Here is a 26,882-nt window from a genome sequence, read left to right as displayed (position 1 = left end):
AGAACGAAACAGTAGCACCCATGTGTCCCTGCAGGTTATACCCCTGAGAGACTCAGTTCTCCAAGCACAGCTCCACCCTTGGCTCAGGACAGTGCTGGTTCTTTCTGGAAACATTCCTGCTATTTTTCAGCAGATCCACATAGATGGATCATTTCCATCTTTTTTTGCAGATGCCCTGAGGGCAGCACATCACATGCTTTTTCCCCCAAGGGACTTACTCTTTCCAAAGCTCTTTGGTACAAAGTCCCCTGAAGATGTGACAGGTGAGAAACGCCCCTTATTTGTGATGGCCTTCAGCGCCCAGCACACCTGCAAGGACAGCTTCCTTCACAGCTTTACTCCTCGGTTGTCTGGGTTTGCTTTGTTTGGTTTTGGAACTTGCAGTCAGTCTCTTGCCTCAGCCTGGGAGTGCTGGGGTCACAGGCAGTGTCCCTCTGCTCAGCAGCAGCTTTACTGTTTACTCTGTGTCACTTAGAGGGTGAGAGCTTCACTTAGCTCTAAGTCGGACACTGCACTTGCGACTTGTGTGACTAAGGACCCGTCCCTGATCTGTAAGGTACAGGTGCTTGTTCTACTTTTCCTCTACTGTTCTCAGCAGGGAACACCCTGGATCCCAGGAGCCATGCAGTAGCTTTGTGGACTTAGGAATGCACTCGGTTGGGTTCAGTAATTACTATTGTATCTGTGGCAAACAGAAAAATCCAGATTATTCATTTATTTTAATCACTTCAGGTTTGAGAAGCACTAGCAAATTTTGATAGAATAAATACTGTGTGAAAAGGGAACAAAACAAATCATTTAAGTCTTTTTCATTTGTTGAGTTACAAAAACATGAAAAGTCTCTGGACCTGTGTCCATTCAGTGTCTACTTAAATACAGTTCACCTCCACCATGAGATGCACTCAGCCATTTTCTCCACAGATGCTCTGTTCCCCCGCACGGCACCCCCGCATGCCTTTTTGTGAGCTTCAGATTGTTACCAGCCGACGAATAATACTCCTTTCTTATCTCCGCACATCTAGGATGACAGCACCAGCCATAGTGACCACCAAGATCCCATCTCGCTAGCTGTGGAGATGGCGGCCGTCAACCACACTATCTTGGCATTGGCCCGGCAGGGAGCCAATGAAATCAAGACAGAGGCCCTGGATGATGACTGATCAGGGAGTTACACAGTTAACTTAGTTTAGACGTAGCACCTTAGCAGACTTTCCTCAGTCCTTAACATGTGTTCTTACAGTATAACTTACAGTTTCTTGTATGTCAGGTAGCCATTAGGGTCTTGTTCTGTGAAGATGGCATGGTGCCCTCAGCCTTTGCATATACTCTCAGTATTAAAATTCCAGTAAGTAAGAAGCAGACAAACAAACTTCCCTCTCCCGGCCCCTGAGGCTAAAAAAAAAAAGATCTCGCTGCTCCGTCTTAGCATTCCAAGAAAGTGCTTCCAGGTATTTAGATAACCCTCAGTTCTCAAATATTAGGCTCTGTGTAAAATCTTGGGTACCTTTAGATTCATGTAACACTAGGCTGTACCCTGTCCCTGCCCTAAGACTGATAGGATGCAAGCTGAGGTAGTGGCACAGGGCCGACAGACAGCATCTGGGACGTATTCATGGAGCGGAGCACAAGGAACACTAGCGCCCCGCCTCGGCGTGAGACTCACTGATTCAGCTGCAATAAGCCGTGCCTCCTAGTCACAGTGTGGCCAGGCTCTACTTCTTTGGGTGCTGTGTTAAGAATGCCATTGGAATCCCAAGCTCAGGTCTTGGTTAATGCTAACGTGCCCAACACAGACATCCTTCTCTCTCACAAGCTGTGTGACCTAGTAGATAATATACTGCCTTCTGCCTTTGGGACCATGATTCTAAAACAAAAAGGACAAAAACCAAGTTCTGAAAAGCAAAGCCCAGCTTGAGAGCAGTAGGGAAAAGCACGAGCCGAGCCGAATGTCGGATGGATGCTGAGCCCAGTTCTCAGAGCAGCTATACATTCCACAGCGCCATACCAGCGCCTGCCTGGGAAAGTGTTGGCCTTACCTTGGAAGTTGCTTTGCCTCCTGTTGGTGCCCCCTCCCTGCTACCAAAAAAGGATAGAGCTGAGGTCACGAGGGAGTGAAAGAGCAGGCTTTGTGCCGGTCACCTGAAACCCACCTGAAGTCCCCAGAGTTGTTAGTACTCTGTTAGGGACTGTGGCAACTTGACTGTCACACATGGAGGTCCTTGCCTAGCTAGGGGCAGAAAAAGCAGGGGATATTTACCACCTACATCCTGAGCGTGTGGGATAGCAGGATGTCTCTGCTGTCTTCTCTTTATCTGTCCTTGTGGAGGTGTGAAAGCTATATTGCTACAGGCAATTTATTTAGTAATTGGAAGCCATATTGATAATGGATGTGGTGATATTTGTAGTTTAATCTACTTTAAGCGGCAGTAACTAATAGAATTTTTTTCCTTGATCATATATGTAGCACTTTTGTTACTTTTTAAAGATATTTATATTTGATAAATCTTTTTTTCATTTTGAGAACTCAAAATACCAAACAGTGAGCTTGCGTTATAAAGTCACCCTGTGGTCACCTTGTCATCTCGTAGCAAAGTGATGAACTATTCATGCATCAAAGAAAATTACATCTGCTGGCCTTGTGTGAAAATGATCTCCTGGAGCCCTGATTAAATAGCACACTGTCACTGTGGGTAAGCAGAAACAGCCTTCAGTGAATGGTGCGGTGTGTGCTGAGAGAGGCTGAGTGCTCTCGGCCTCCTCCCATCTCCCCTCTGTTGTGTCTGATGAAGCCTGGCTTAGAGGGCAGTGTGGAGTGGGCCTCTGCGCAGGCTTCCATCTTTTCGTCCATGCCTGAACCAATCTCTAAGATAGAAAGTAGGTGCCATCTCCTCACCCCCTGCTTCCTCACCAAGTGTGTCCAACTTCAAAACTGTTGTGAGAGGGCACGCTGACCCTCCTCACCTTCCCCTGGGGATGCTGGCCAGACACTCAGTATCCACAGTGTTTAGCTGGTCTCACGGGGCACACTCTGTCTGGATTATCCCTTAGGTATAAATCTTGGTTACAGGAATGTGAGGAGTCAAGTCATCTTTGAGGGGCTGAGGATGCTACCCCACCTACGTCTGTGACGTTGAAGGGCACTAGATAGGGCTTGGCCCTGCCCCTATCAGAAGATTTCAGGGGGAAGTGTATGCATTTTTTCCCAGCTCTGAGAACTGAAGTAAAATGGAGCCATCTTCTCTTACTGTATTACTTGAACCACAGATTTAAGAGTAGCATTTCTTATTCTCAGGAACAAGCCCTCACCCCCCACCCCCGCACCTACTTAGAACCCTGCATGGTTTCTTTGATTTGTGTGTTTGTTTCACCTAGGAGATTGCATTGCCTCTCTCTCTTCCCTCTTGTTAGAAGGAGTATCCCTATTATGTCTTTCCATTTTGGTTGAGTTTTGTCTGCTCATTCTCAGTTGAATCAGAAAGAACGGGGGGGGGGGGGGGACGTATTTTTCTGACAAGCCACATCCATGATTTATGAGATTATGATGATTGACAGCTTCTTTAGGGTGCAGCTGCTCCTGCCGTTTGTTCTCACTTGCTGTCTTAAAGGAACAGGCTCCAGCTGTTAAGACAGCTCCAGTCTGTAAGGGAACTCCAACTGCAGCAGAAGAGCAAAGTGTTCTGTCATCCTAGGGCCTTTTAGAGAGAGAGCAGTACAGCAGAGGATACCAAGCCCTAGCTGGTACAGGCAGTGACAGCCCTGTGTGGCAGTGTGGTGGTACCAGAAGAGTACAGTTACCATGGAGGCTGGCACACGCGCACAGACTCACAGCCTTACAAGGAACTTGCGCTGTTTCACCTACAGTAAGAGTTTGCTTCTTTGGGATCAAGGTTCAAAAACTACCATCAGGCAGTTTTCCCAGGGTCACCAGGTTTGATTCTGCTTCTGGTCCTGATCCCTGAGCTCTTGGAATGGCCACAGAACATCCAGTCAGACTCATCCTCTGTGCTCCTTGCTTGCCCTGTCTGCTCTCATCTCCTTCTGCACTTCTTGTGGTTCCAGAGCTCTTTTAGGTTGTACCTTCTTGACCAGTGACTACTGGAAGCAAGAGAGGAGGGGAGCAGGCGCTCATAGACTGTGGTGACGTTTACTTAAGAATTACCGCTGCTGGATAAGAAGGGAGGGGAGCAGGCATTTGTAGACTGTGTGATGGTGTTTATTTAAGAATTACTGTTGCTGGATAAGAAGGGAGGGGAGCAGGTGTTCCTAGACTGTGCTGCGACGTTTATTTAAGAATTACTGTTGCTGGATAGGAAGGTAATTTCCCACCTTCTGGTACCTTACATGGCGACCTGTTAACAAAGGACCATCTTAAGATATTCTTGCCTATCTGAGACAGTCACCGGGAAGGGCAGTGCAGTGCTCTTCTGTGTGTGACTATGCAGGGCCCTCAGACTCCAGAGACACTTGAGTTCACAGCAGGCATGTTTGTGTTGAACGCCCCATAAGGCAGGTTACAGGAGGAGAGAACCTGGGACAGGGAGGCGGACAGCTATGTTCCTTTCACTCCAGCTCACTGGGCAGCCTTAGGAAGATGAGTACATTGGAAACCTGCTGGGACTACTGAGCTCCACTCCAGAGCTCTGGTTCCTGGGAGGTTTGTCACTCAGCCACACCCATTATCTTAGGACATCTGGGAATGTTTTTACCCCATGGGAATGGCACATAGAAAGCTGATATAGTCGTTTGCATTCTCTCTAGCTTTAGGACTCCTGCTTTAAACTCCTCTTGGAGATGAGTCTCCAGGCACCGGCTATGGTAGACTCTGTTCCATCAGGATGCTCCAGCACTCTGTCCGTCTCCACATGGTTTCTCTTCCTTCCAAACTGTCTCAGCACTGCGTCTTTGTCTTGAGCTGACATTGCCGGACGTTTTCTCTCCTCTGAGCACAGGCTTAGTGGGCAGTGTTAGTCTGCTCTGAATACAGACCATCCCTCTTTCCTATGTCAGGTAGCCAAGGTTCCACGTGCCAAGCCTGTTACCTTTGTCTACACAGTGAAAATAATCCCTTTCCACAGAGACTTCTCTGTCCTGTCCTAAAAGTCTTCCTCAAGTCCTTTCTCTCCCTGGTCTCAAGAAGGTTGTGAAGCAGTGCTCCAATCTAACCAGGTCAGCTCTAGCCCAGAACTTTCTTCTCTTTTGCTTAGAGAACAGCCTGGGTTTTTCTCTGCGAGCCTCACCAAGTTCTTAGGCAATAACTTCTTGTGTGGTGGTGGCCTCCTGCATGAGCATCGGTCCCTCCATCTCTGTGACGTTGTCATCTTGCTATGATTAGTAGCTACGTTTTAATACTGTATTTATTGAGACTGTACTGAGACTAGCTGATTCCACGTACAGCATATACTGAGCCGAATTTATTTTTTTAAGATTTCCCAAGTGAAGGTTGGGCACATGGACCAGTTCTGCTGTGTTGTGTTTGAGTGGAGCTGGGTAGGGATGTACTGGGCCAGGGGCAGGAACTACACATGCACAGCACTCCTCTGTGTGTGCTTGGTACATTGTAAATGTGTTTACTCAGGACTGGGCCACCAGTTGTCAGCCGTACTGGATTGAACGAACGGCACTGTGGCTGTGAACCACACCCTTTATATCTGTCTCCTCATTGTTTGTTGCCTCTGTAACAGTGAGCACCAGACAACCATGGAAGGCTTGCAGAGAGGCAGCCACACATGGCCAGTGCTTGCTAAGGCTTTCATGGTAGCATGCAGTCAGAACAGGTGCTCTGTCCCTCATAGCGTCCTTCATTACACTCCTCCATCTCAAAGATGGCCACCACTTAAGAAGAGTGATTTTCTTGCTGTACTAGGAAACTGACATAGGAAGGCCATAGGGAAGGCTTTGAGGCCTGCCACATCATCAAGCCAGTGCTCTGGTTGCAAAAGTGCGTCTCTTATAGCGTACATTCTAAAAGAGTCTTCTCAGTGCCATTTGTTTGTAAACATAAGGGGGGACACTACTTCTTATGGCAGCACGGAGGCCTGGCATGCTTAAAAGGAAGCTTTGTGAGTATCTGTGGACTGGTAGAAGCTGGAAGTTTGGGAATTGAGAGGTTTCTATAGATACTGCATTACACCATGTGTGTGGAGGAGGTGGTAATGGAGACAAAAAGGAAAGTCAGCCACCTGAACCACCCAAACCTCCAACGCTAGTTTTCCTCCTTAACCAAGAGAGGCGAAGACTGAAGGAAGGTTCGGCTCGCCAACCTGGTGGTTGCCTTGGGACTCCTGATATATATGTCCCCAGGCTGCTTTATCGTTCTTGGCACCCGGGCAGAACTAAACCTAGTTGGTCCAAGTGCGGTGAGATACGAGTGTCTGGGGCTTTCCCTAGCCTCTACTAGGTAGCACGGGAGCCTGGCTGCCATCCTTGGCTTACACACCCTTTCTGTGGCCAGTCTTCAGGCTGTACAGCTCTAGCACTGTTGTTGGGGAGTTTGATGCCCCACTTAGAACACCCAGGAGGCCAGCTCCCCTGACTGCATGTCCGTCGTTTCTCTCTTTAAATAAGCCTGGCTCCATACAGCCATAATTAACTCACAAACTCACGATGGTGTGCTGTGATCAAATGAAGGTTTGGCAGAATCTTTTTTCAAATTGTAACCATGGTAATTGAGGGGGGTGGCATAGAATGAATATATAAAAGTATAATGGCAATTGTTCCGAATGACTGAGTGTCCTCCTGACATGTAATTAGCTGTTTTAGCAGGGTGTAGATTGGCATGGTCATAATTAAGAGGATTTCTGTCCTTTATGTGTCTGAGAATAGCAGAGCCCATCCTCATTCCCTTTGAGCACTAATGCTCCTGAGAACATTTGGAACTACAGCTCAGTAAACCAAAATAATGATATAGGATTCATCTCCCATCCAAGTGCGAGAGCATTGGGAATCATTTCAGGTCCAGAATGGAAGACTTTGCTTATTGCCTGCATCTGACTTCCAAATTCTCTTAAACCTCTTATGTCCAGTTTCAACTTATTCTACTTTGGCCAGAAACTAGTCAGTGTCTCACACTGAGATAGCCTCCGGCAGAGCCTCCCGGGCCCCACTCTTCCCTAGCAGCTGGAATACCTTTCCTGGGGACACTGGCTGCTTAACTGGGCTTCCTGGGATTTTCAGGCTTTTCCTTGGAAACTTGATTATTACCACTGCCATGACCATTAGAAAGAATTTGCCACACGGAAGTGTACAGTTGAGTGATGTTTTCCTTATGGAACCATAAGACCTACAACAGATAACATGATGAGAACACGCACACATCAGCCTCACACAGGAATGCGTGGACTCGGGCTCCAGTATATGCACCCCAACTTGCTCACACCTAGTTTGTTCATCCATCACAAGTCTCCTAAGCTATTCTGCCGTCCCGATGGAGTCCTGGCTCTTCCGAAGCCATGTTCTCTGTGCCCCAGTTAGTCTTTCTTTATGCACCTGTGCCTTCAGGCGGGCATCATATAATGCTCAGAGCCTGTGGTGTCCTGACTAGGAACTGCAGACCTCACTAGCCCCTCTCCAGCTGATGCTTAGTTTGGACTTTTTCTTTTTTTTCTAGTCATCCTTTGCAGGAGCCTTGATTCAATTAGAACGTCAGAAGGGTCCACCGGAATGCCAGCAGCTACCAGTGCTAAGTGGCCTTTTATAAGCTCTTCTGCCCATGAGGCTCAAGACTCAGGTGAGGCTAACTTGAGTTCAAGAGCCCTGTCTTTTTCAGGCTGGACCCCTGTGGGATTAGTTAGTAGCTGAGTGAGTGTGTGTGTGCGCGTGCGTGCGAGTGCATGTCTTCACCCTTTCTATAAGTGTCCCCTCTCACCCAGAACACTAACCAACCAAGATGCTGAGGTTGAGTATAAGCCTAAGAGAGGTCTAGAGAGCCCTCTTCCCTCAATACACAGACACACACAGAGAGGCAAGGAAGAGTTTCAGTTCCTGGGGATGCTTCAGTTTGACTCCTCCCAAGATACCTACAGTGAAATGTACAGCAGGGGTGTGTGTCAGGAAGGTGGTCCTGGGAGGATGGCCATTACTGCTGCCTCTGTAAGTTACCTCTTGGCCCCTCCCCATGCCCACAGGTCAGAGGTGTGGTCCTTGGGACTTGTCAGCCTTGATGTGGATGTCAGACTTAGAGCGCTTCTTCCTTTCCCAGCTGCTGAGCCACTGCTGTGCCCGTTAGTGGTTCAGGCCTGCCTTCTGACTCCATTCACTGAAAGGTCGCTGGTTGAGCTAATTTTATGACTTGGGTGACATGCACTGCACAGCAGTGAAACGTTACGATTACCTGTGAGCACTCAAGGGAATGGAATTGGCATGCAGCCAGAAGTTCCTAACCTCAGCTGCTCGGGCACTCAGGGGGCCGCTCTGATTACAGACACCCTGCCCAGGGTAAATATTCCTGTATATCACAGACACCCCCACCTCAACACAGAGCCAACTCAGCAGTCAAGGACAGTGTAGGTGGTACTTGCCTGGGGATAGCTTTGTTTGCTTCCCTCCCTCCCTCCCTCCCTCCCTCCCTCCCTCCCTCCCTCCTTCCTTCTTTCCAGGAAAACCCCAGAAGTTACTATCGTAAGAATCCAGATGTTGGTATTTGGGAATGTGTAGTCTTACTGTGCTGAGGTCACTGCCGCTTGCTGTTCTTGGGGTACACGGGGTCACCCCAGTACCACAGCCACTTCCATTCTCGTCTCTGCAGCTGAATCCTCAGGCAGTGCATCACTGTGGGGTGCTGGTCCACAGCTCTCCCCAACTGCCCTGCAGTAGCTTCCCCAAAGCCTGCTCTTTTCAGTTCTTGCAGAGCTTAGCTCCTGGGACTTTGAGTCACCCTGCTTGAGTTCCCAAGGGTTTGTGCTGAACCCTCCTACAAACCCTGCTGTTCCTCTACCATACAAAGGAAGTAGAAGCATTGAGGAGCCCAAGGTTCTGGTGCTCTGGTATTAGTGTGACTCTGGCCTGGCTTCCTTGGCTCCTTATCAACACTGACTGGCCCATAAGTAGCAGTTTCTTGAAGACATTCAAATTTAGGCCTAGAATAAAACTTTTTAATATCCAGAGTCCAAGAATGGAGCAAGCTGCCTCAGTTGATGTGGCAGTTTAATGACTACTGGTCAGTGACACCAAACAAGGAACATCTTCCAAATGACCTGCTACACTCCTTCACCCAGCCCTCCAACAACCCCCCCCATCATCATCTTTTCTAGCTCCTTTTCTTATACAATTAGGTTCTCCTGAGAGTTGGCTAGGTCACTGTCCTCTTCTGATCTGTTATATCATGAGTAGCCTTAAAGCCCAAGAGAATGAAGTGCACCCGAGGAGCAAGGCCGAAGGACTCTTCAGGCTGGCTCCTGGGCTGCTGGTGCTGTGACACTAGCTGGCCAACGGGGTCTTAGCACTGTCTTCATTTTGGCCCAAACACCTTGATTTGAAGAAAAAAGATTATGGGTGCCTTTCATTTTGGTGTAATCAAGATTTTGCATCTTTGCCAGTGGCCAAAGGTGCCATGGAAATTGTGGGATAAAATCAGTGCCTGTCACTTCCCAGGGCTCAAGACAGAGACCGGTCCCAGGGACTTATGTGAAGGTTGTTGCTCCCGCAAGGACTTCGCTTCCCAGCACTTCCAGGATGAATCTCTCCAGTCTTGCTTGTAGCATCCTTGGCCTAGAAACCCCTCCCATTTTGCTTTACTGGAATTAAGAGCCCAGCCTAAACCTGTGAGGCCATCTGTCCACTCCACGGCTCGCTGAGGCCATTAGACTAGAAAACCAAATGGCATTAGAGCTGTATGAATGCAAACAGCAGCCACTCCCTGATGCTTCCTGGGCCCCATCTGCAGGCGGGAGGTGTGTGTGTGTGCATGTGTGTGTGCGCGTGTGTCATGTGTGCTGAGTGGAGGTGAGCACTTATGGCTGCTTTCAGAAAGCATCCCTTTATCATTTGCCTTGATGCCCATATTGACTGTATTGAAAGCAGTGGGGATCTCATCACTCATCTTTGAAAATGGGCACCAGAAAAACAAAACCAAAGTTCTCAGGGCGGGTAGAGCTCTTTCTTTCCAAGCACTGGCCATTCTGGCAAGCTTTCTCCTTTATGCTCTTTGGTTCTACCACAATACCACTTTGAAAGTTCTCTTCTTTCTTAGTGGCTCCTCACAGTGACCCTAAACAGTGTGTCAGGGCAGTCTGCACCTCATTAGGTGCAGATCAGGGACCACAGATGCCAAACTGGCCCCTGAGCCACCATATAACTTCACTGGCTGGAAGGTGCCAAGACTGTGGCAGTTGTCAATCCTGGAAGAGCCTACAGCCTTCTCCAATCTCCCCATGGGCTCAGCCTCCCTTCCATGGCCATGGTTAGGTTGGGTCTGCAGTATCTTCTAGAACAAACTTCTTATTTATGTTTAAGTGCCTAAGCAAGTTACAGACCTCTGGGACCTGCCTGAGAGTTGGCCTGTGCCCTGTCCTTCCCACCATGCACCCCGCTCAGGGCAGGTGTTATGCACATTCCCCACTCCCCAACCCAGTGTCCCTGCCATTCTGCAGGCAGAATGGTCGCAAGGGCAAGCAAGGGGAGAGGGCTGGCTTTGTCCCTGTTTCCTGTGTTCCTTCTGTTGATGTGACTGTGGTCTTGGATCAGAGAGAGTTTTAAGGAATCTACTTAGCTAGAGCTCTGTGGCTACTGAGTGAAGAACAGGAGTGAGACGCCTCTGAGCAGAACTCCATCTGTCAGCACTTGAGGGGGGCCACTACCAGCTGTAAGAGGGCTAGCAGGCGGGGATCATGACTGATAAACCTGTGTGTACTGGAGCCCTGACCGCATCCACAGCCCAGATACCGAGGAGCTGAAGGCCATCGGCAGTAGAGGCATAGTAAGATCCAATGTGCGCTCTTTAAAATGAGAGACTGTTTTGGGGAATAAGGTATGAGCTAGATCCGGGCCTTTTATTTACATGGGGTATAGGACAGGTCATTGACTGCTGTGCTTAGTTGGTACAACAGTGACAAGAAGAAAGGAACAATCCATTACACAGGCACCTTATTTTCATTACTCCAGGATTTTTGTTCAGACAGTGAAGTAATGCAAACACTGGGCATTTGCATGTAACAGGTGCGGATGACCCTGCCTCACCTAGAGAGGGGAAAGCAGAGGGTGAGTGGCCAAGTGGTGGCAAAAGGGAGGCTGTGGAGCATGCAAAACCCACACTGCCCCTGAGGAATGTGTCACCCTCTAGATGCAGCGTCCATGGTCTACCTACCAAGCACCTGTCTGGCTCGGTGTAATTGAGGAATGTCAACTGGATGCAAATTGAGGGACGACAGCTTTGAGTCAGAGCATCAGGGGGGCCAGGATGCTGGGCCCTGACTGGACTTGGACTTTCTAGCAAGAGCCCAATGCACGCCTGTTGAGGTGCAGCGTGTGTAATTCACTGTGGGTCTGGGAACAAGTTGGCACTGCCAGCTGGGAAGTGGAAAGCAGGCTTACATGTTCTGACCAGACACCAGGGACCAGATGTCTTGAGGTTGCCTGCAGGTATTCAGCCTTCTGGCTGTGTAGGATCCTGCCAGATGAGTCGGGGAGGGGGCAGGGCGCCCTCCTGGCCTTGGCCGTTGTGTGTCTTAGTCTCTGTGTTTCCCTTTGGTGTCTCCTCTGGTCTCTGTCCCAATCTTGTGTGCCATGTGTCCCTGAGGGTGAATCACACCTGTGTCTGAGTCTGCTGTAAGGTGTTCAGTCTACCTCAAGGGGTCATCATGGCAAGCTCTGTCCACATGGAATCCTCCTTACATGCCACACACACTGGAATGTATACCGCCCCACCCCCATAACCTCTTGACCCCATCTTTCCCCATAATCACCACAGACTCCTAGTGCAAATTGGATGCTGCTTTAAATGTGAAAAATTTGTTCAAAAGCTATAAAATCTGAATGAAAGCTAAAGCTGAACTTATAATAAGCCTTGTTGCATATGAGCCAAAAGTGCAAAAAGCTCTATATAATGAACTAACCTGCCACTCGTATAAATATAAATATATATAAATATATTAAAAATCAGACTGTTCTACAAAATTGTGTATTTGTATTTTTGTGTACGTACAATTTTCTGCTAAGCAGAAGGAGGGTGTAGTATAGGGCGCTGTGAGAAGAGATTTGGTTTAATCCCATTTCTTTGTTACTTATTTTTGTTAACATCAGATGCCTGTCTTCGTCTTCTCTGTGTATGACACTGTTTGGAAAGCTGCAGTATCCTTCTTCCTTAGGCCAGAGTCTGTGACAATAAAGCTGGGGCTCAGGGGAGCTGTGTGGCCACCTAACAGATGGGGGGCAGGCTTGCACCCTTGAGGCCAGGCATGGGATGGCATTCTGACACATCTCTGGGAAGCAAACTCCCTTTTTAGAAACCAATTTCCCAGACAAGATCGTTGGATATTCACAGACCAGGGAGCAAGGGGAGACTTTTTTCCATTGCTCAGGTGGCTTTGCCTGGCATAGCTCCCAGCCTCCTGGCTCCCACTGGTCCATGTCTCCCAGGTAGCTGCTGCCTTTTTCAGACAGGGTTACCAGATGCTCCCCTATCGGAGCCGTCACCAGAGGTCCAATTCATTACCTGGAGCATCTCAGAACCTACTTTGCCGGTGCTAAACAGGAGAGGGGTTAGAGTGGCTGTGCCAATCATGGCCAGAATGAACCCACCAGAGGCCAAGACAAGCTTGGGTACCCACCGCTGCCCACACCCTCCCAGCCCCCTCCTGGCCCCTGGTGGAGCCTGCTCTAGGGAGTGATACTGCACCTTCCCAGTAGGACTCAGATTCTAACAATGTGTGATGACTGTAGCAAGAAGCTCTTGTTTCTCGATGTAAATGGTCAAAGAAACAAGCGCTCTACTGTATTGATTAAATAGTTCAATGAGTCCTGTTTCATTGTATCTCCTATTCTGGATTAGTGCCTTTTGGACAGTAGACTGTTCTGTAATTAAAATGTAGTATACTGCTTTTTTGTACAGTTTTGTTTTAATAAAACTTTTTTTTAATTTGTGTTTATTTTAGTATTGTACCTATTAGAGAATAAAATGTATAACTGAGCAAGGTTGTCTGAGATTTCTTTGGATCCAGATTCATGGGGGTGATGTTTGTGCCCAGTTGACGGAAGTGGACACAGAGGTCTGTTCTGTGCAACCTTGTGCAGTTTCTAGTTTGTTTTGGTTTTGCAGGCAAGTGCCCTGGCCCCAGCTCTGCCTTTCAGACTTCCAAAGGGACAGGAGTTGAGAGATCGCAGCTCCAAACCCTAAACAGAACCCCTGCCACCACTTCATGTTGGGGGGGAGGGAAGGAAGGAGGCACATCCGCTCTCTCCATTTCCTGCTGCAGCCTGCCCACCCTCTTAAAGGAGCTGGCCCTGAAAGCTGTATCTGGAGAAGCAGAAGCAAAAGGCAGCTTTGTTTTCCCTGTTCTGGTTTTCAGTGGTGAGCAGAGGACAGGCCAGGTCCCAGCCTTACAGGTCCCTCAGGCGGGGACTCTCTCTACCCCTCCTTAGAAGACTGAGAACCATTTCCCTTCATGGTATGCATGTATAGGGGAGTCTGACAGCATAGCTCAGATCAGGACAGAGGCCAGTACAGTCCTGTCCCTACCTCAGGTCTGCATAGTTTGGCCCCAAACTCTTATTTCAACTTAAGCCCAAATCTCAGACCATGAGCCTCCTTAGCCCGGGGAATATGCACTACATGGCCAAGCATCTCCGAGGTACCCTCTCCTCTCTGTATCCAAGGGTGACTTCCTGGGCTTCTCCAGGCCCAGGATCAGTGCTCACATTCCTTGAGTCACTCAGTAAGCAAAGAGTGAACTAAGCATGACACCCACTACAGCCCATGCCAGGGCTTGGTACAGACTAGACCTCTCCTGGGGCTTCTAGGTAACTGCAGTCTGAAGAAGATAATGTCTCCACCCCACTCCCACTGCTGGATCAGTTCCATTCAGAATCCTGTCTCATCTCTCAAGGGGCTTCTCCTGGCTGCCACGTTTTTTGTCTCTGCTTGGCAGGGCTTATCTCTGAGAATAACTAACTCTGCTGCACTTGGGAATACAAACAAGTCTGTGTAGACAGAAGCTGCTATGGCTGATGGCCACCTCGGCTCAGGCCTCCAGGTGCCCTTGACCCAGCATTCTCAGGCTATTTTATTTAAGAGACAGCGGCAGAATGGTGATTGATACAGGGAGAAAAACATGAGTCCTGTACCCTGGAAACAATGCTTTACTGTAGCAGAGTGGCTGAGTGTGGAGCCCCATGGGTGGCAGAGGAGGTCCCTTCCCTAGCACAAAACCAGAAAGGACAGGCTTCCTGGTAGGTAGGTCTAAAGGCAGGTTCCATAGCCCAACTTATCCCTCTTTCTAAAACACCTTGTTCTGAGGCAGTGGTTTTCTTTTCTTTTCTTTTTTTTTTTGCTTTCAGTCCTTGTTACAAGCAGGTAGGTAGAGAAAACCCCCTCCCCCAGTCTGTCAGCATCTTGTGGGCCAATCTTCAGTCTTGGGAGGCAGGAGTTCTGGCGTAACAGGCACTTGGAGAGAGGCATGGCTATTTGTGCAAGGCAAGGTCTGAAAGAACCAGCTCTTAGCTGGAGGAGGGTTACAGTTCCTCCTTATATATTTATTAAAAGTTAGCTGGACTGGGGCATATTAGTGCACCATAGTCCTGAGGCAGTGGTTTTCAACCTGTGGGTCTTGACCCTTTCAGAGAGGTCACCTAAGACAGATATTTACATCGCAGATATTTAAATCCAGATATTAAAACATACATCATTCAAAACAGTAGCAATATTACAGTTATGAAGCACCAACAACTACAAAATACTACAGATCACTACAACATGAGGAACTGTATTAAAGGGTCCCAACATTAAGAAGGCTGAGAAGCAGTGCTCCAGGGTGTATCCATGTGCAGCAGTAGGAAGACTTTAGTTCTCTAGTTTAGTCCGCAGTAGGGCCTATGTCAATCATAGGTTAAAGCAGATGGTGATACCCCTGTCTGAAATCAGGGAACCTAACACGCAGACACAGATAGACAGACACACACACACACACCTATTCTTAGCTAGCCCTGAAGCTCTGCTTACTTTTAGTCTCAGTCCCCCAGGAGTTTCTGATGCTGCCTGGCTTCTATAAGGGGCTGAAATGAGAGAAAGACTGGAAACAGACCAAGGTGCCAATGGGGATTCCCAGGGTCTTTGATCTACATCTAGGGGTCACAGAAGTTGGTACCCTGGAGCCTGCTGCTCTCTGGAAACCCTAGAACCACCACCAAGGGTCAGTGTAGTCAGCTGAAGCCCAGGACGAGGATAGGGAAGAACAGTTAAGATTGACCTCAGACATAAGCAAGAAATCACCTGGATTTATTTAGAGGCTGTTGGTCACTTGATGGAAAGGCATGTATGGTACAAAATTACAATAGTTTGGTTCCTCATATAACATAAATCACCATCTTTACTATTCATTACAGGGTCTTTGGATCTTTAATTCCCATTTAACATGCACCAAATCACTGGAATCCTAGAATCAACATCACGCATATCAGCTCATATTTACACAATCCACACACCCGTGCTTTTCCCAACTTGTGTCCACAGCACAAAAGGAAGGCACCACACAGACTGAGATGTTTTGGGTAGTGTCTGAGACTGGAAGCACAGGCTAGACACTGGTCCCAGGGAAGGCACTAGAGATGGCCCTACAGTCTCTGACCTGAGGTGGCCTGGGCCTTGAGGCACCAGAAGCTTCAAGTCACCCTCCATGGGCCACACGTAGCAAAGGCAGCTTGGACAGACAGGTGAATGCTATGTGAGCCACTCACCTGCTTCCCACACAGAACCTCTAAGGCATGGTAAGTGGTGGAGAAAACTGGAGACATGGAAACCCCATCATACCTCTGCAACTCCTCAGGGGACATGTCACTAAACAGAAACACTGGCACCTGGAACCCAACCTCACACCTACCTCCATTACCTGACATTTTAATGACCATGACCCCACACATCACTTTTGCAGCTGCAAGCTAGTGTTAGTCTGCTCCAGAAGGCAGTAAGTAGAGGGCTGAGGCTGCAGCTGGCCTGTCTGGCCTCATCTGGCATGAGAGCCCAGGAAGAACACAGACCACAGGGGACATGATGTTTGGAGTGCAATATGGGCACAGCAAACCCGGAAGACCTGCAAGCACTTGAGCCCCATCTCTTCAGACCCACCCCAAAGAACCAGCTTTCCCAAGATCACCTCCCTGCCCTCATAGCAGATAGCCACAGAGAGTTCTCTCAGCCACAGGAACAGCTCATAAGAAACACCCATGAGGACAAACTTGTAGCACACTTGCTATGTGTGCCATGAGACCCCAGAAGATCTCATCCACATTGAGCACCAAGCACATGAGAAAAGAGCCTTCTGTGCAGACAGTCTGCCCTTACAGAACACCGCTCCAACCACTGGAGGCCACAGGCACAGCCATCCTGGAGGACGCCATGTGCTTCAGCCAGAAGCTGGAGCACTTCACATGAAGAGTACCCTGCAAGGCTCTGTGGAAATGGTACTACTTTTCAGAGGCGGGGGAATTCTTAGGCAGCCTGAGAGTAGAAATGCTCCAAGGAGCAGGGGCAGAAAGTGGCGGCTGGGAGAGAGGAGGTGGTCCCAGAACCACGAGACTACAGATGGCCAAGGGAGATCCCCCAGGACTTCCAGTGCTCCTGAGAACTCTAGACAGCAAGATGAAGTCAATAAGTAACTTTTCCTCCTGTTTTACACCATCCAAGTGACAGATGGCACAATGTCCCCTCCCATAGTGTAACACTACTGGCTTTACATGTACAGGAATTTCTCTCCCTAGCACCCATTGCATGGCCATCCTAGAGGATGGTACTCTGCGACTCTGCTCTCTAGGGTACACCAAGGAAGAAAACCTCAATTGGAACACAGTCAAGTGTTGTGTGCTTCCATGAGAGTGCCCAGGCAGGACTGGCAGTGCTAACTCACCCGGTAGTTATTCCCAAATGCCAGCTGGGGAAGAGGAGTTATCGAATTGGTGCCTGCCTCTAGCTGGCAGCTCCAGACATCTGTGCTGTTCAAGAATGGAACAGAGGCAGGTCTCTCTTGGCAGACTGGTGATAAGCGGAGTAACACTCAACTCGCAGGCTGGAGTGCAGGCGAGTCTGTGCCTGTGCCAGGAAGACCACCCATCCTCCTATCACTCTAAGCAGCCTCTGGACGGGGTCCGGGCAAGCAGATGGTAGTGAAGTTTATACTGGGCTAATCAGACAATGCAGATGGTCCAGACAGAAGCCACATGGCCAAGGAGGCTGAGGTGTTCTGAGAAGCCACCTGCCTGGCAGGAGCTCCTTCCCGTAAAAGGCTTAAGTCCTCACAGAACCAACTCCTCTACAGATGCTTGCTAGCTGTGGCTCTTCAAGAGTCTGGGGGTCAAACTCAGAACAAACTGATACCCTATGTAATGACATCCTGAGGTGGGAGACAGGGACTTCGACAACGGGGACTAGGTGACTCTGATCTGCCCACCGACACTTGGGGACTCAGAGGCCACACATATCTCAGTGAGCAGGTGGCTGGTAATGCCCCAGGATACACCACGACTCCAGCACAGATCTGAAGAAGGAAATGGAAACAGTTCTGCCCTCACTACCTACCCGCCCAGCTGCTGGCCCCAGAAACAGTCAGGATTTAGGAATTTTCAGAATCAAAACATTCTCCAGTTTCCTGAAACTTGGCAGATCCAGACAAGGTACTGAAGGCTTGATCCATGTCAAGCCCCTGGGTCTGCCTTCCCACCATTGACAGTAAAGCCATGGTGTGTCTCAATCCAGCAATACAAGGGCAGCTGGCTTCATCTGCTGGCCACTACTTCCAGCAACCACCATCCAAGATAGAGGCTGCAGCTCTGGCCAGCCAGAGGCCAGTAAGCACAAGGCGGGCCCCAGGCATGCATGTTGGGATAGACAGCGATTGTGGTTTGTGAAGTATTTTAACTTTTGGGAAAATAAATTAAATAAATATAGTTCAAGCATCCTGTTAGGAAATGAATGGCCGGCAGAAAAGACTTTGAGTGTAAAGACACTGGGACACCCACAAAGATGCCTCCCAGAAACCCTGTGAGCTGTGCAGAAGGATGAGGCGGGTTGAGGGGAGGCTGATAACTGACTGGTGCCCAGAGAGGGTAGTGTGCATGCTGGGCCCAGGCAGAAGTCCTGTCTGTGAGGGCAAGACACTAGTTAGGATCATTGCTTAAATTAAGACATTAGTGAAGTCAGCAGAATAAGGAAAGGGGAGCCCAACACATGTGGCTGGGACAGACACACACACACACACACACACACACACACACACACACACACACACACACACACATCCTCAAGCAGGCACTACCATCCCATGAGTCTCTGGGCTCCTGGGACCTTCCACCCCTAACCAGGGGAGCATAGCTGAGAGACCTCTGCCATTGCCAAGTAGAGGAAGGAAATCCAGCTTCCAGCTTCCCAGAGGACAGGGAAGCAGATTGTCCACCATCCCTGCATCGTGCAAAAAGCATTCATGGGCCTGCTCCCAAGGAGGAACCAGGTCTCCCCCTTCCTGTTAGTGTTCACAAGGGAGGTGCATCTTAGCTGGCCCAGGACTTCCGGTTCTCAGGATTTTTGTAGCTCCTGTCTCCCTTGGCCAGTGCAGCTGTCAGTGAAGCCAGGTTGGTGGCAGAGCCCGAGATGGTAGCACTCCTGCGGGCCTCTGGGGCTCCCTGTGGCTGGAACCCTGAACCGCGCCTGCGCCCAGTGCCTGCAGCCCTGCGGACCCGGCCCGGCCTCACCAGCAGCCCATAGCCAGGGTTGCACCTGAAATACTGTTTCCCACCAATGGAGCCGTCATTCTTTCCTGCAGGGAAGGAAGGAGGGAAGCATCATGGAGCCGCCTTCTGTCCTGTGTTTATCCATCATGCTGCTACCTCCAAGCCACCATCCAGCCAGAGGCCAGTGAGCCCAGAGCCCAGGACAGCAGCCTCTCAGGACAGATGGTCATCAGGGACAGACAACCCCTTAGCCCTGTGGTCTGAAGTATGAAGCAGCAGGCCTTGCCCAAAGACCTGCTGAGGATGGGGTGAGGGCCATCAAGGCAGAGCTGGCTGCTGCTCCTCCAGGGGCACACTAGCTCCTTTCCTAAATGTAAGCAAGGTTCCAGCTTAATGTCCCACATCCCAGCTCAGTCCAGGTGTGACTGTCCCCCAGCTTCCCCCGCCCAGGGCACTTATCATCTCTGTGTCTCTGGATTACCTGAGATGGTGAACCTACACTGAGGCAGTTTTCCAGACTTTCCATGTCAGGGACTTGTGTTCGTGGCCTGTTCTGATGCCACATACTAGCTGTCACCTTGACACTCCTGATGGTCCTCCTCCACCTGTCCTACACATCATCCCAAACCCTGACCACTGCTCCCATACCTACCACTACCTTAACCTCAGTCCTCCCTGGCCACACATCTGCCACCCTCAAAGTGGCCTTCCTGTTCCCGTTACTCCCGTGTGTGCTCTGTCAAATCCTGACCAGACTGCATTACTTACCACAAGACTCCCAGATGCAGGCACCAGGTGTCCTACTAGTCCTCACATACAGAAAGCTGGGCCATGCTCAGCAGCATGGGACACTGCTTTGTCTTACCCTGGTGACAGCCCAACTTGCCAGCTCTGCTTCCTGGACCCTTTGTGTCTCTGAACAGCTTGTGGTATTCGGACAGCCACCCTCCTCTATCCTTCAGCACACTTGTTCTTATCAAAATGTACTTATTCACTTAGCATTTTCTCCTCTGCACAATTAAAAGTCAAGTGGAGATGTTGCTCACCATAGTGTGTTTGAACCTAGCACAGCAATGCAAAGCACGTACTTAGTTCCTGTCGGTGAGTTAAATGATTTCCTAATTCTCTTTAATTCCTGAGTCCAACTGCAGACACAGACTTATTCCTGCACTTTGGGAAAAGCAGATTTGAAATTTTCCAGCCTCTACTACAGCTAACATCTTGAACCACTTCCAAATCAAGGTATTCTCTGCCAGATTATTTTTAAAGATAGTGACTATATAGGAAGGACTCGGCTCACGGACAAGGGTGTCATTTTGGCCTGTTTCTGCAGCCACGGATAAATGGACTGGTGAGGCCACAGGCTGGTTGAGAGACACAAGGGCCTGGTGCTGAGTTCTGAGTGTGTCCTCTTAAAGGCTTTAGTTTACCCAGCAGTCCAACAAGCTGCTGGATCTGGCTGAGGGCCTAGAGACAAGGCAAGGAGCCAGCTCTGTCATGTGGCAGCCTGAGCAGTTGCTTTTGCAGGGAACAAGTGGGCTGCACATCTCAGGGATGTCCTGCCCCTGCCCATCCACACTCTATACTCTCACCCCTCCCATGCTCACACCAAGGAACTCTCCTTGATGCTCAAAAAGGGAGAAGATGCTCACACTGACCCTGCAGCACTGTGATGGACCAGCTATTCTGGAAACTGTCTGCTATCTTCATATGGTCAACACTGAGTGAGGGACCTATGTCCATGTCACCATTCCCAGCCTACATTCAGAGCAGCCTAAGTGAAGCAGTGAAGACAGCCACGCAGCAGAGCTCCTCAGTAAGAGACAGGAAGGAGCTGTAATGATGCTGACACACAAAGGAATCCTGGCCACAAGTTAGGAGAGAAGCCAGGCACAGAAGTTTCCTTTCCACCCAAGCCCAGACCACGGTCCCCCATAAACTTGGGAACAAAAAGCAGATTAACTGTAACCCAGGGCTGAGGAGGGCACAGCTGCCAGGAGACATGAGATTTCCCTGTGAGATGACAATACAGATCCCAGTAAAGGTAGGGTAGGTCCATATGGCCCAGGTTGGGAACCAAACCATTTTGGCCTGTGCTTACAACAAGGGATAAAAGGGCCTAAGAGGCCACAGGCTGGCTCAGACACAAAGGCCTTAGTGCTAGGCCCAGAGTGGAGCCTACTCTTGAAGGATAAAACAACACTGGTCATCTACAGAGATGTCTGAACACATGCTTCTTTAGGGCCTCCCTGCTTCCTGCCCACCCTGAGCTCTGCAGTCTGACTTGAGGCTCAAGAGTCTATGCCACTCTCACCTGACCTCACTTAAGCCATCACACTCCTAAACATCCTGGAGTCTCAGGAGCAAGGAACACAGCCTGAGGCAGAGCTGCTGCTGCTGCTGCTGCACTTTACAAAGAACAATGGGTGTGGTACACCTAATAGTAGCCCCAGATGGTGGCAGGCTACAGCCGGAGGATCATTGGGCCCAAGTCAGTTCAAACCAGCCTGGCCACAAAAGGAAAAGATTTAAAATATTACTGAGTTTATAGCAGTTTTCAGTGACTACCTTGGGGCTCTGATGGATGGATTCTGAGAGTTTAAATAAGCTAGCATCTGGTTTATGAAGGGTCAGGAGGCTCAAGGAGTCTTATGCACTGAGTCCATAGCCTATCCCCTGTTCCCTTCCTGCCAGTCCACACTCAGCAGGGTCCACTCACCTGTAGGCAGGTCCAGCTCCACACCAATCCATGTTCCCTCCTGGAAATCGGTTGGTCCAATATACCTTACAATGCCCGTCTTGTTGGTGCCCACAACAACATACTCTCCCTCTCTGAGCCACTCAGGGACTTCGCTGGCATCCTCAGAGTCAGATGTCACTTCTAGCCTCCCCAGAGTCTGTCCCCTAGCATTGCTGGGGTCTTCTGAAGCTAGGGGTTCCTCCTCTACTCTGGAGGAGGCACCCCCCAGCATGCCTGTGAAGGACTTAAGCTCTGAGGTCCGTACTTTCCGGATTCTGAATGGAGACGTGGGCACAGCAGACGCGGGTTCGGAAAGAAGAGGCGGTCTGGGAACCTCCAACTCCGTGCTTTGAGTGGGAGTTGCAGGTACATGGGGCTCCTCTGGGGCAGGAGGATGGGTCTGTGTGCAGGAGAGGAAAGCCAGCTCGGGCTCTGGGGTGACCTGACACAGGGCAGGGGGGGACCCAGGCGTCTGGCTGCCAAGGCCTGTGGTGTCCAGGCCTAAGGTGAGCGTTTCTGACAGAGTGGCAGAGGAGACACTGTGAGAGAAGTAGCCACTTGAAGCTTCGCTCAAGGGGCTGGGTGGCCCATCCTGCCCTTCTGGGGGCTGAGTAACCACCATGGTAGATGGAGGGGAAGACACTTTGACAGGTTTGTCGCAGATCTTTACTGCAGGGGCCGCCATCTTCACCATGGACTCCAAACCCCCACTAGGCCCAGGGCTGCCTTGTTGAACCTGCAGAAAGACAGAAGGCATACTAAGGAAAGTTGGAGAGACCTTCCCACCAAATCAAAGCCCATCAGGCTAGCGCTACCAGATCTACACTGAGCCTGGGTAGGAGCTGTTCCTGGCTGTGGGCAGCACACACCTGAAGCAAACATAGTCAGAGCTTGCTTTGGTCCTGAAACCAAATGTCAGGTGTGCCCTGTGCTGTGCACCTGTGTTTGGGAGAGGCTGAGCACAATGGCACAGACTCTGCTGCATTTTTATCGTCTACACAGATGCTCATCCCTGCACTTGGACACAGAACATTACATGAGGTGAGGGCCCCCACTCCAGGAAGAAGCAACACACACTAACTTCACTCAGCCCACCCCAGCTCCCCTGGGCTTAAGGACCTGCTCCCATGAAAGCAGACACCCTCACCCTCCACTGTCCTCAGAGGAAGACTGAAACGCACTAAAGAGAGAAGAGAAGCACTTTTCTCTGGCAAAATCCAAAGGATGACCTCACCAGACAATCTGAAAGTGCTTTAGCAAGCAATGCAGGCACAAGAGGCACTGACCCCAGACAGTGCTGGCGGGGTGCTCAGGCTGGGAGTCAGGGACAAGGAAGGGGCCCAGACTGCCTATAGCTAGGGCTCTTTCTCTAGGAGCTTGCTTTTCTGGCTCCTGGTGTCCTGTCAGGGCCTAGGGGCCTCTGATTCTGGGACATGTGCCAAGGGATCGCCACTAAGCAAAGACAGAGCCGGTGGGCTTTCACATCACTGAGTTACCAGACAGAAGACACAGATACAAAGCCAGGATCTCACAGTGATGGCAGGCTCTGCTAGCCCCGGTGTGGAAGTGAGCACAGAATGTTCTTTTAGATAACTGAAGCTGTGTGAGGAAGCCAAACACTGTCTCCCAATTCTGAACCCTCGGTACTAGGGAAGGAAAGGATGGGAGGGAACAAGATGGCAAGCTGCGCAGAAAAGGAAAGATGTACCCCAATATTTATGCTATAGATGGTCACCTCTATTTGAAACACAGGATTTATTTGAACTGGGAAGGAGCGAAGATCTATGAGTCTCTTCCAGTTACTTGGCTTAACTCAGCGGTTTGATAAATCATGCATTTTCCCGTGAACTGTCATTTATATCCCTGCTTTCTTCCAGAAGCCTTCACTGCCCACAAGGCACACTTTCTGGGGGAGGGAATTCACGGCACCTCTTGAGATTAACAGCCCATTTTTGTGATGGGGCTCTGACTGAAAATTTACTCAATCCAGCAGATCAATAACTGTCATCGCCATAAATATGCTGAAAGATTAGGCGATCTTTCAATCATTTTTCTTCTGCAAACTTGGACACACTTTATTTATTCTCTCCACTCTAGTTAGCTATTGCTGGATGCAAGGGAAATACACAGAGCTACAAGAGAAGCTGGACATGACCTGTGGCCTTTCCAAACTCACCCATCAGTGAGATTCAGTCACCTCTAGTTCTACTCTGGCCAGAGTGGTATGAAGGAGAGGCACAGAACACCTCAGGTGACAGGCGTTCCAATGTTCCACTGGGATCACTGGTGGGAGAGGGGTGTGGGAACTAGAAACAGTCATTTACAGAGAAGCCCAGGGAAGCTGAAGAACTTGTGCATGTTCCCCATGGAAGGGACAAGCCATGTAGAGTGATGGCAGACTAAAGATGGCAAGGGGAAGATGGCACAGCCTCCTCCAGTTTCATCCCAGAACCCTGCAAACAGTTTCACTTAGCTGGAATTGAAATCTATTTGCTGCCTGTAGAGTGTCCAAGGCTGTGAGTCACTAGCATAAGCAGCAGCAGGAGCCAGTCACACAGGTGGCCTTACCAGTGAGTACTGCTTCTGGTCTAAACTGTCTGCTTTGTACAATGCTCCTGGAGGAGGGGCCTTGAAGTGAAAGGGACTTTTCAAAATGGAGCACTACCCAAAGGGTCAATTGTCCCTCAGATCTCCAGACCTGGCTTGCTGTTGTCTGAATACATTCCTTTCCCTATGAAGATGAGGCATCCTCTGAGAGACTGAAGGCGTGCTGGGACTAGGGAGGTCTACTGTTCACAGGGTGATGAGTGCTGCTGAGCTGTGGCAGACCAGAAGGGACAGTTCTCTCCTATCCTAGCATTAGTCTTTTCACACTGATACCATGAACCAGAATGAACTGTAAAACTGAGAATTAAGCAAACACTTACAAGAAAAAGATAGTTCTGTTTATAGAAACCCCCTCTGCCTAGCGGTGGACTATTAAAGCACAGACTACATTAGCAGTCAAGCACCAAAAACTTTTAGCAATCATATGATTAGCAGGTTGAAAATAGCAAATTGTAACAAGGAGCCTGTGCAGGGAAAAGGCAGTGACCTACATTGCAGCTAATTATTAAAGTGGGAAGCAAAGAGGGAAAAAGGTAGGCCTGGATGAAGGATCCTAGGCAGCGTCAGGGCCACCTCTGCAAGTGGGGCAGCCCCAACACGGTGACTCACCTCCTCTGTCCTTGTTGCCCGGGCATCTGAGAAGGTAGGCTGCACCAAGATTCGGGGCACGGGCTGAGGAGACAAGTACATGAGTGAGGGCCCAAAGGGTGGAGGGGAACAGAGCAGAAAGCTGCCAGGAGCCACAAGGAGACCAGCACAACTCTCAGGAACTCCAGCACATTCCTGCCAATTAGGCTTGAGGGTAGCCTGGTTCTACACCACACAAGACAGGCTGGCCACAGCCAGATACAAGACACACACACAACTGTCATGCTTCTTCTCTGTGGTCACAGACACATGCTGGTCAATACAGGGCTGTCTATGAGCACAAGGCTTTACATGAAATCTCTGAAACAGAAAGCAGAAGCTAAGAGTCGGCCACCTTGGTGGCCAGGGAGTGCTTGGAGCCCACCACATGCTGCAGGACTGAGGGGGAAGGCAGCTTTTCTGGCTGGAGCACCAAGCAGACAGACAGAGGGGCAGCCTTGGGCAGCCTTGGGCATCTGAAACTAACAGAGCTAGGGAAAGAGAGGTAACCTGACTCCTGACCAAAGCAAGCAGAAGGCAGCCAAGAGCCAGAAAGTCTCCCTGGCAGTGCAGTGCCCACTGGAGAGCCAGCAAGCCTCTCTGGCAGTGCGGTGCCCACTGGAGAGGCAGCAGAAGCTCAGGCAGACACTCCAGTAATAAATTCCCCAGCAGCAGAGCAGGTGAGGGGAGAAGAGCCTGAAGAAGGGGTGAAACACCACAGCAGAGGACTTGACTTACAGACACATGATTCAAGGAATGCTAGAGGAATGCTAAGAATCTGGGTAAGAACTGTGAAGTCAGAAGGAGGGAGCAGGAACCAAATTCATCTTATGGTGAGGTCAACAACAGTGGGACACAGAGGCAGACAGCAGCGTGAAGGTCTCTGGAAGAAACCAGGAGGCCACCATTTCTGCCTCTCCAGCTCTTGCCAATTCTGGCTTCACATGTCCCCTTCTCTCCCTCTGCTCACTCAGCACTAGAGAACGACCCACAGGTAGGGCAGGCACAGCATGGGCTACACTTTCCTGTCCAGCTGGAGGGAAGGAATGCTGGCCACACTCTGCTACTGCCTCTATGTCGCCAGTCTGATCTGCAAAGGTTGAAGGATTTACTAAAGGATCCCAGGGAAGAAAAGCCAAGGAGCAGGAATAGTTGCTCAGTGACCACATGTACCCAAGACAGTGGAAACCTGACCTGGATAAGCCTCCATCCACTCTCCCCTAGTTCCCAGGATCCTAGGCCCTGAGAATTCCAAGTAGTTCTGACTGTGTACACAGGGCCTTCAAGCCTAAGCATGACTGCTCACCATCCCTCAATTGCAGATAACACACATATTTGAGCAAAGGTGACACCATAGCCACCAGGGCTACTACTGTTAGGAGATATGTACTGCTAGAGACCCATTCTAACTCATGGTGGTGGGACGGTTCTGGGGAGAATGCAGAAGGAGTGTGCAATGGAAGGACCAGAGTAGGGAAAGGATATACATTTCACCCTACAAGCACTGGAGTTAAACTCCAGGGGACCTAGGAGCACACGTACCTGAGAGGATGAGCAAGTGAGGGTGTCCTGTAACAGCAGCGCTACTGCCGTGCAGTTGGAAGAGCTTGAACTTCAAGAGCCCAGCTATGTCTTCTATGCCTTTACCACAAAAAAGGTTCTGTGCCTTAGCATCCCCTCCCCCCAGGACCCAGACCTCTGACCTCTGACCGCACCCAGGGCAGCTGACACTAAAATGGAGCAGTCTCTATGTGCCTGCCACTCCACCTTGAAGTCCAAGAGACCTGATGCTGCCTCTGCTCTTTTCCCCACAGACCAAAGTCTCCCACAAACAGGAAGGCTTGCAGGATATTTTCTTCATAAAGACAGTAAAAGGGTTTTTTCCCTCATGCTAAGGCTGTAAGTTCCACTCTTTAGTTAGGTCTTACTGAAAACGGATGCCATTAGGGTGGGGCATAAAAGTGTTGAAGCCTCGGGGGCTGGAGAGTTGGCTCAGCTGTTAAGAGCACTGGCTACTCTTCTGGAGGGCCTGAGTTCAATTCCC

The 26,882-nt window shown here is 49.8% G+C and overlaps 2 protein-coding genes across 17 annotated transcripts in view; one reads left to right on the top strand and one right to left on the bottom strand.

Annotated features, from left to right (window-relative positions):
• Positions 1-13,121, top strand: part of Hmbox1 (homeobox containing 1) — a 138,504-nt gene extending 125,383 nt beyond the window's left edge. For 7 of the 14 annotated variants that reach the window (XM_031362721.1, XM_031362718.1, XM_031362720.1 and 4 more), the window contains one exon: positions 1,023-13,121. In XM_031362721.1, the coding sequence (XP_031218581.1) occupies positions 1,023-1,160 (138 nt within the window). In that variant the 3' untranslated portion in view covers positions 1,161-13,121. The remainder of the gene's footprint in view (positions 1-1,022) is intronic. The other 7 variants (XM_031362730.1, XM_031362729.1, XM_031362725.1 and 4 more) reach the window with 4 other exon arrangements.
• Positions 13,122-15,403: 2,282 nt separating this feature from the next.
• The window catches only part of Kif13b (kinesin family member 13B), a 169,918-nt gene continuing 158,439 nt past the window's right edge, over positions 15,404-26,882 (bottom strand). For all 3 annotated transcript variants that reach the window (XM_031362706.1, XM_031362708.1, XM_031362707.1), the window contains 3 exons: positions 24,821-24,883; positions 21,584-22,340; positions 15,404-18,950 (listed from right to left, as the gene is read on the bottom strand). In XM_031362706.1, the coding sequence (XP_031218566.1) occupies positions 18,685-18,950; positions 21,584-22,340; positions 24,821-24,883 (1,086 nt within the window). In that variant the 3' untranslated portion in view covers positions 15,404-18,684. The remainder of the gene's footprint in view (positions 18,951-21,583; positions 22,341-24,820; positions 24,884-26,882) is intronic.

Source organism: Mastomys coucha, unplaced genomic scaffold (assembly GCF_008632895.1).
Source record: "Mastomys coucha isolate ucsf_1 unplaced genomic scaffold, UCSF_Mcou_1 pScaffold9, whole genome shotgun sequence".
Taxonomy (NCBI): Eukaryota; Metazoa; Chordata; class Mammalia; order Rodentia; family Muridae; genus Mastomys; species Mastomys coucha.
Note: the sequence above shows the minus strand (reverse complement) of the source record. Positions and strands in the feature narration are given on the sequence as shown.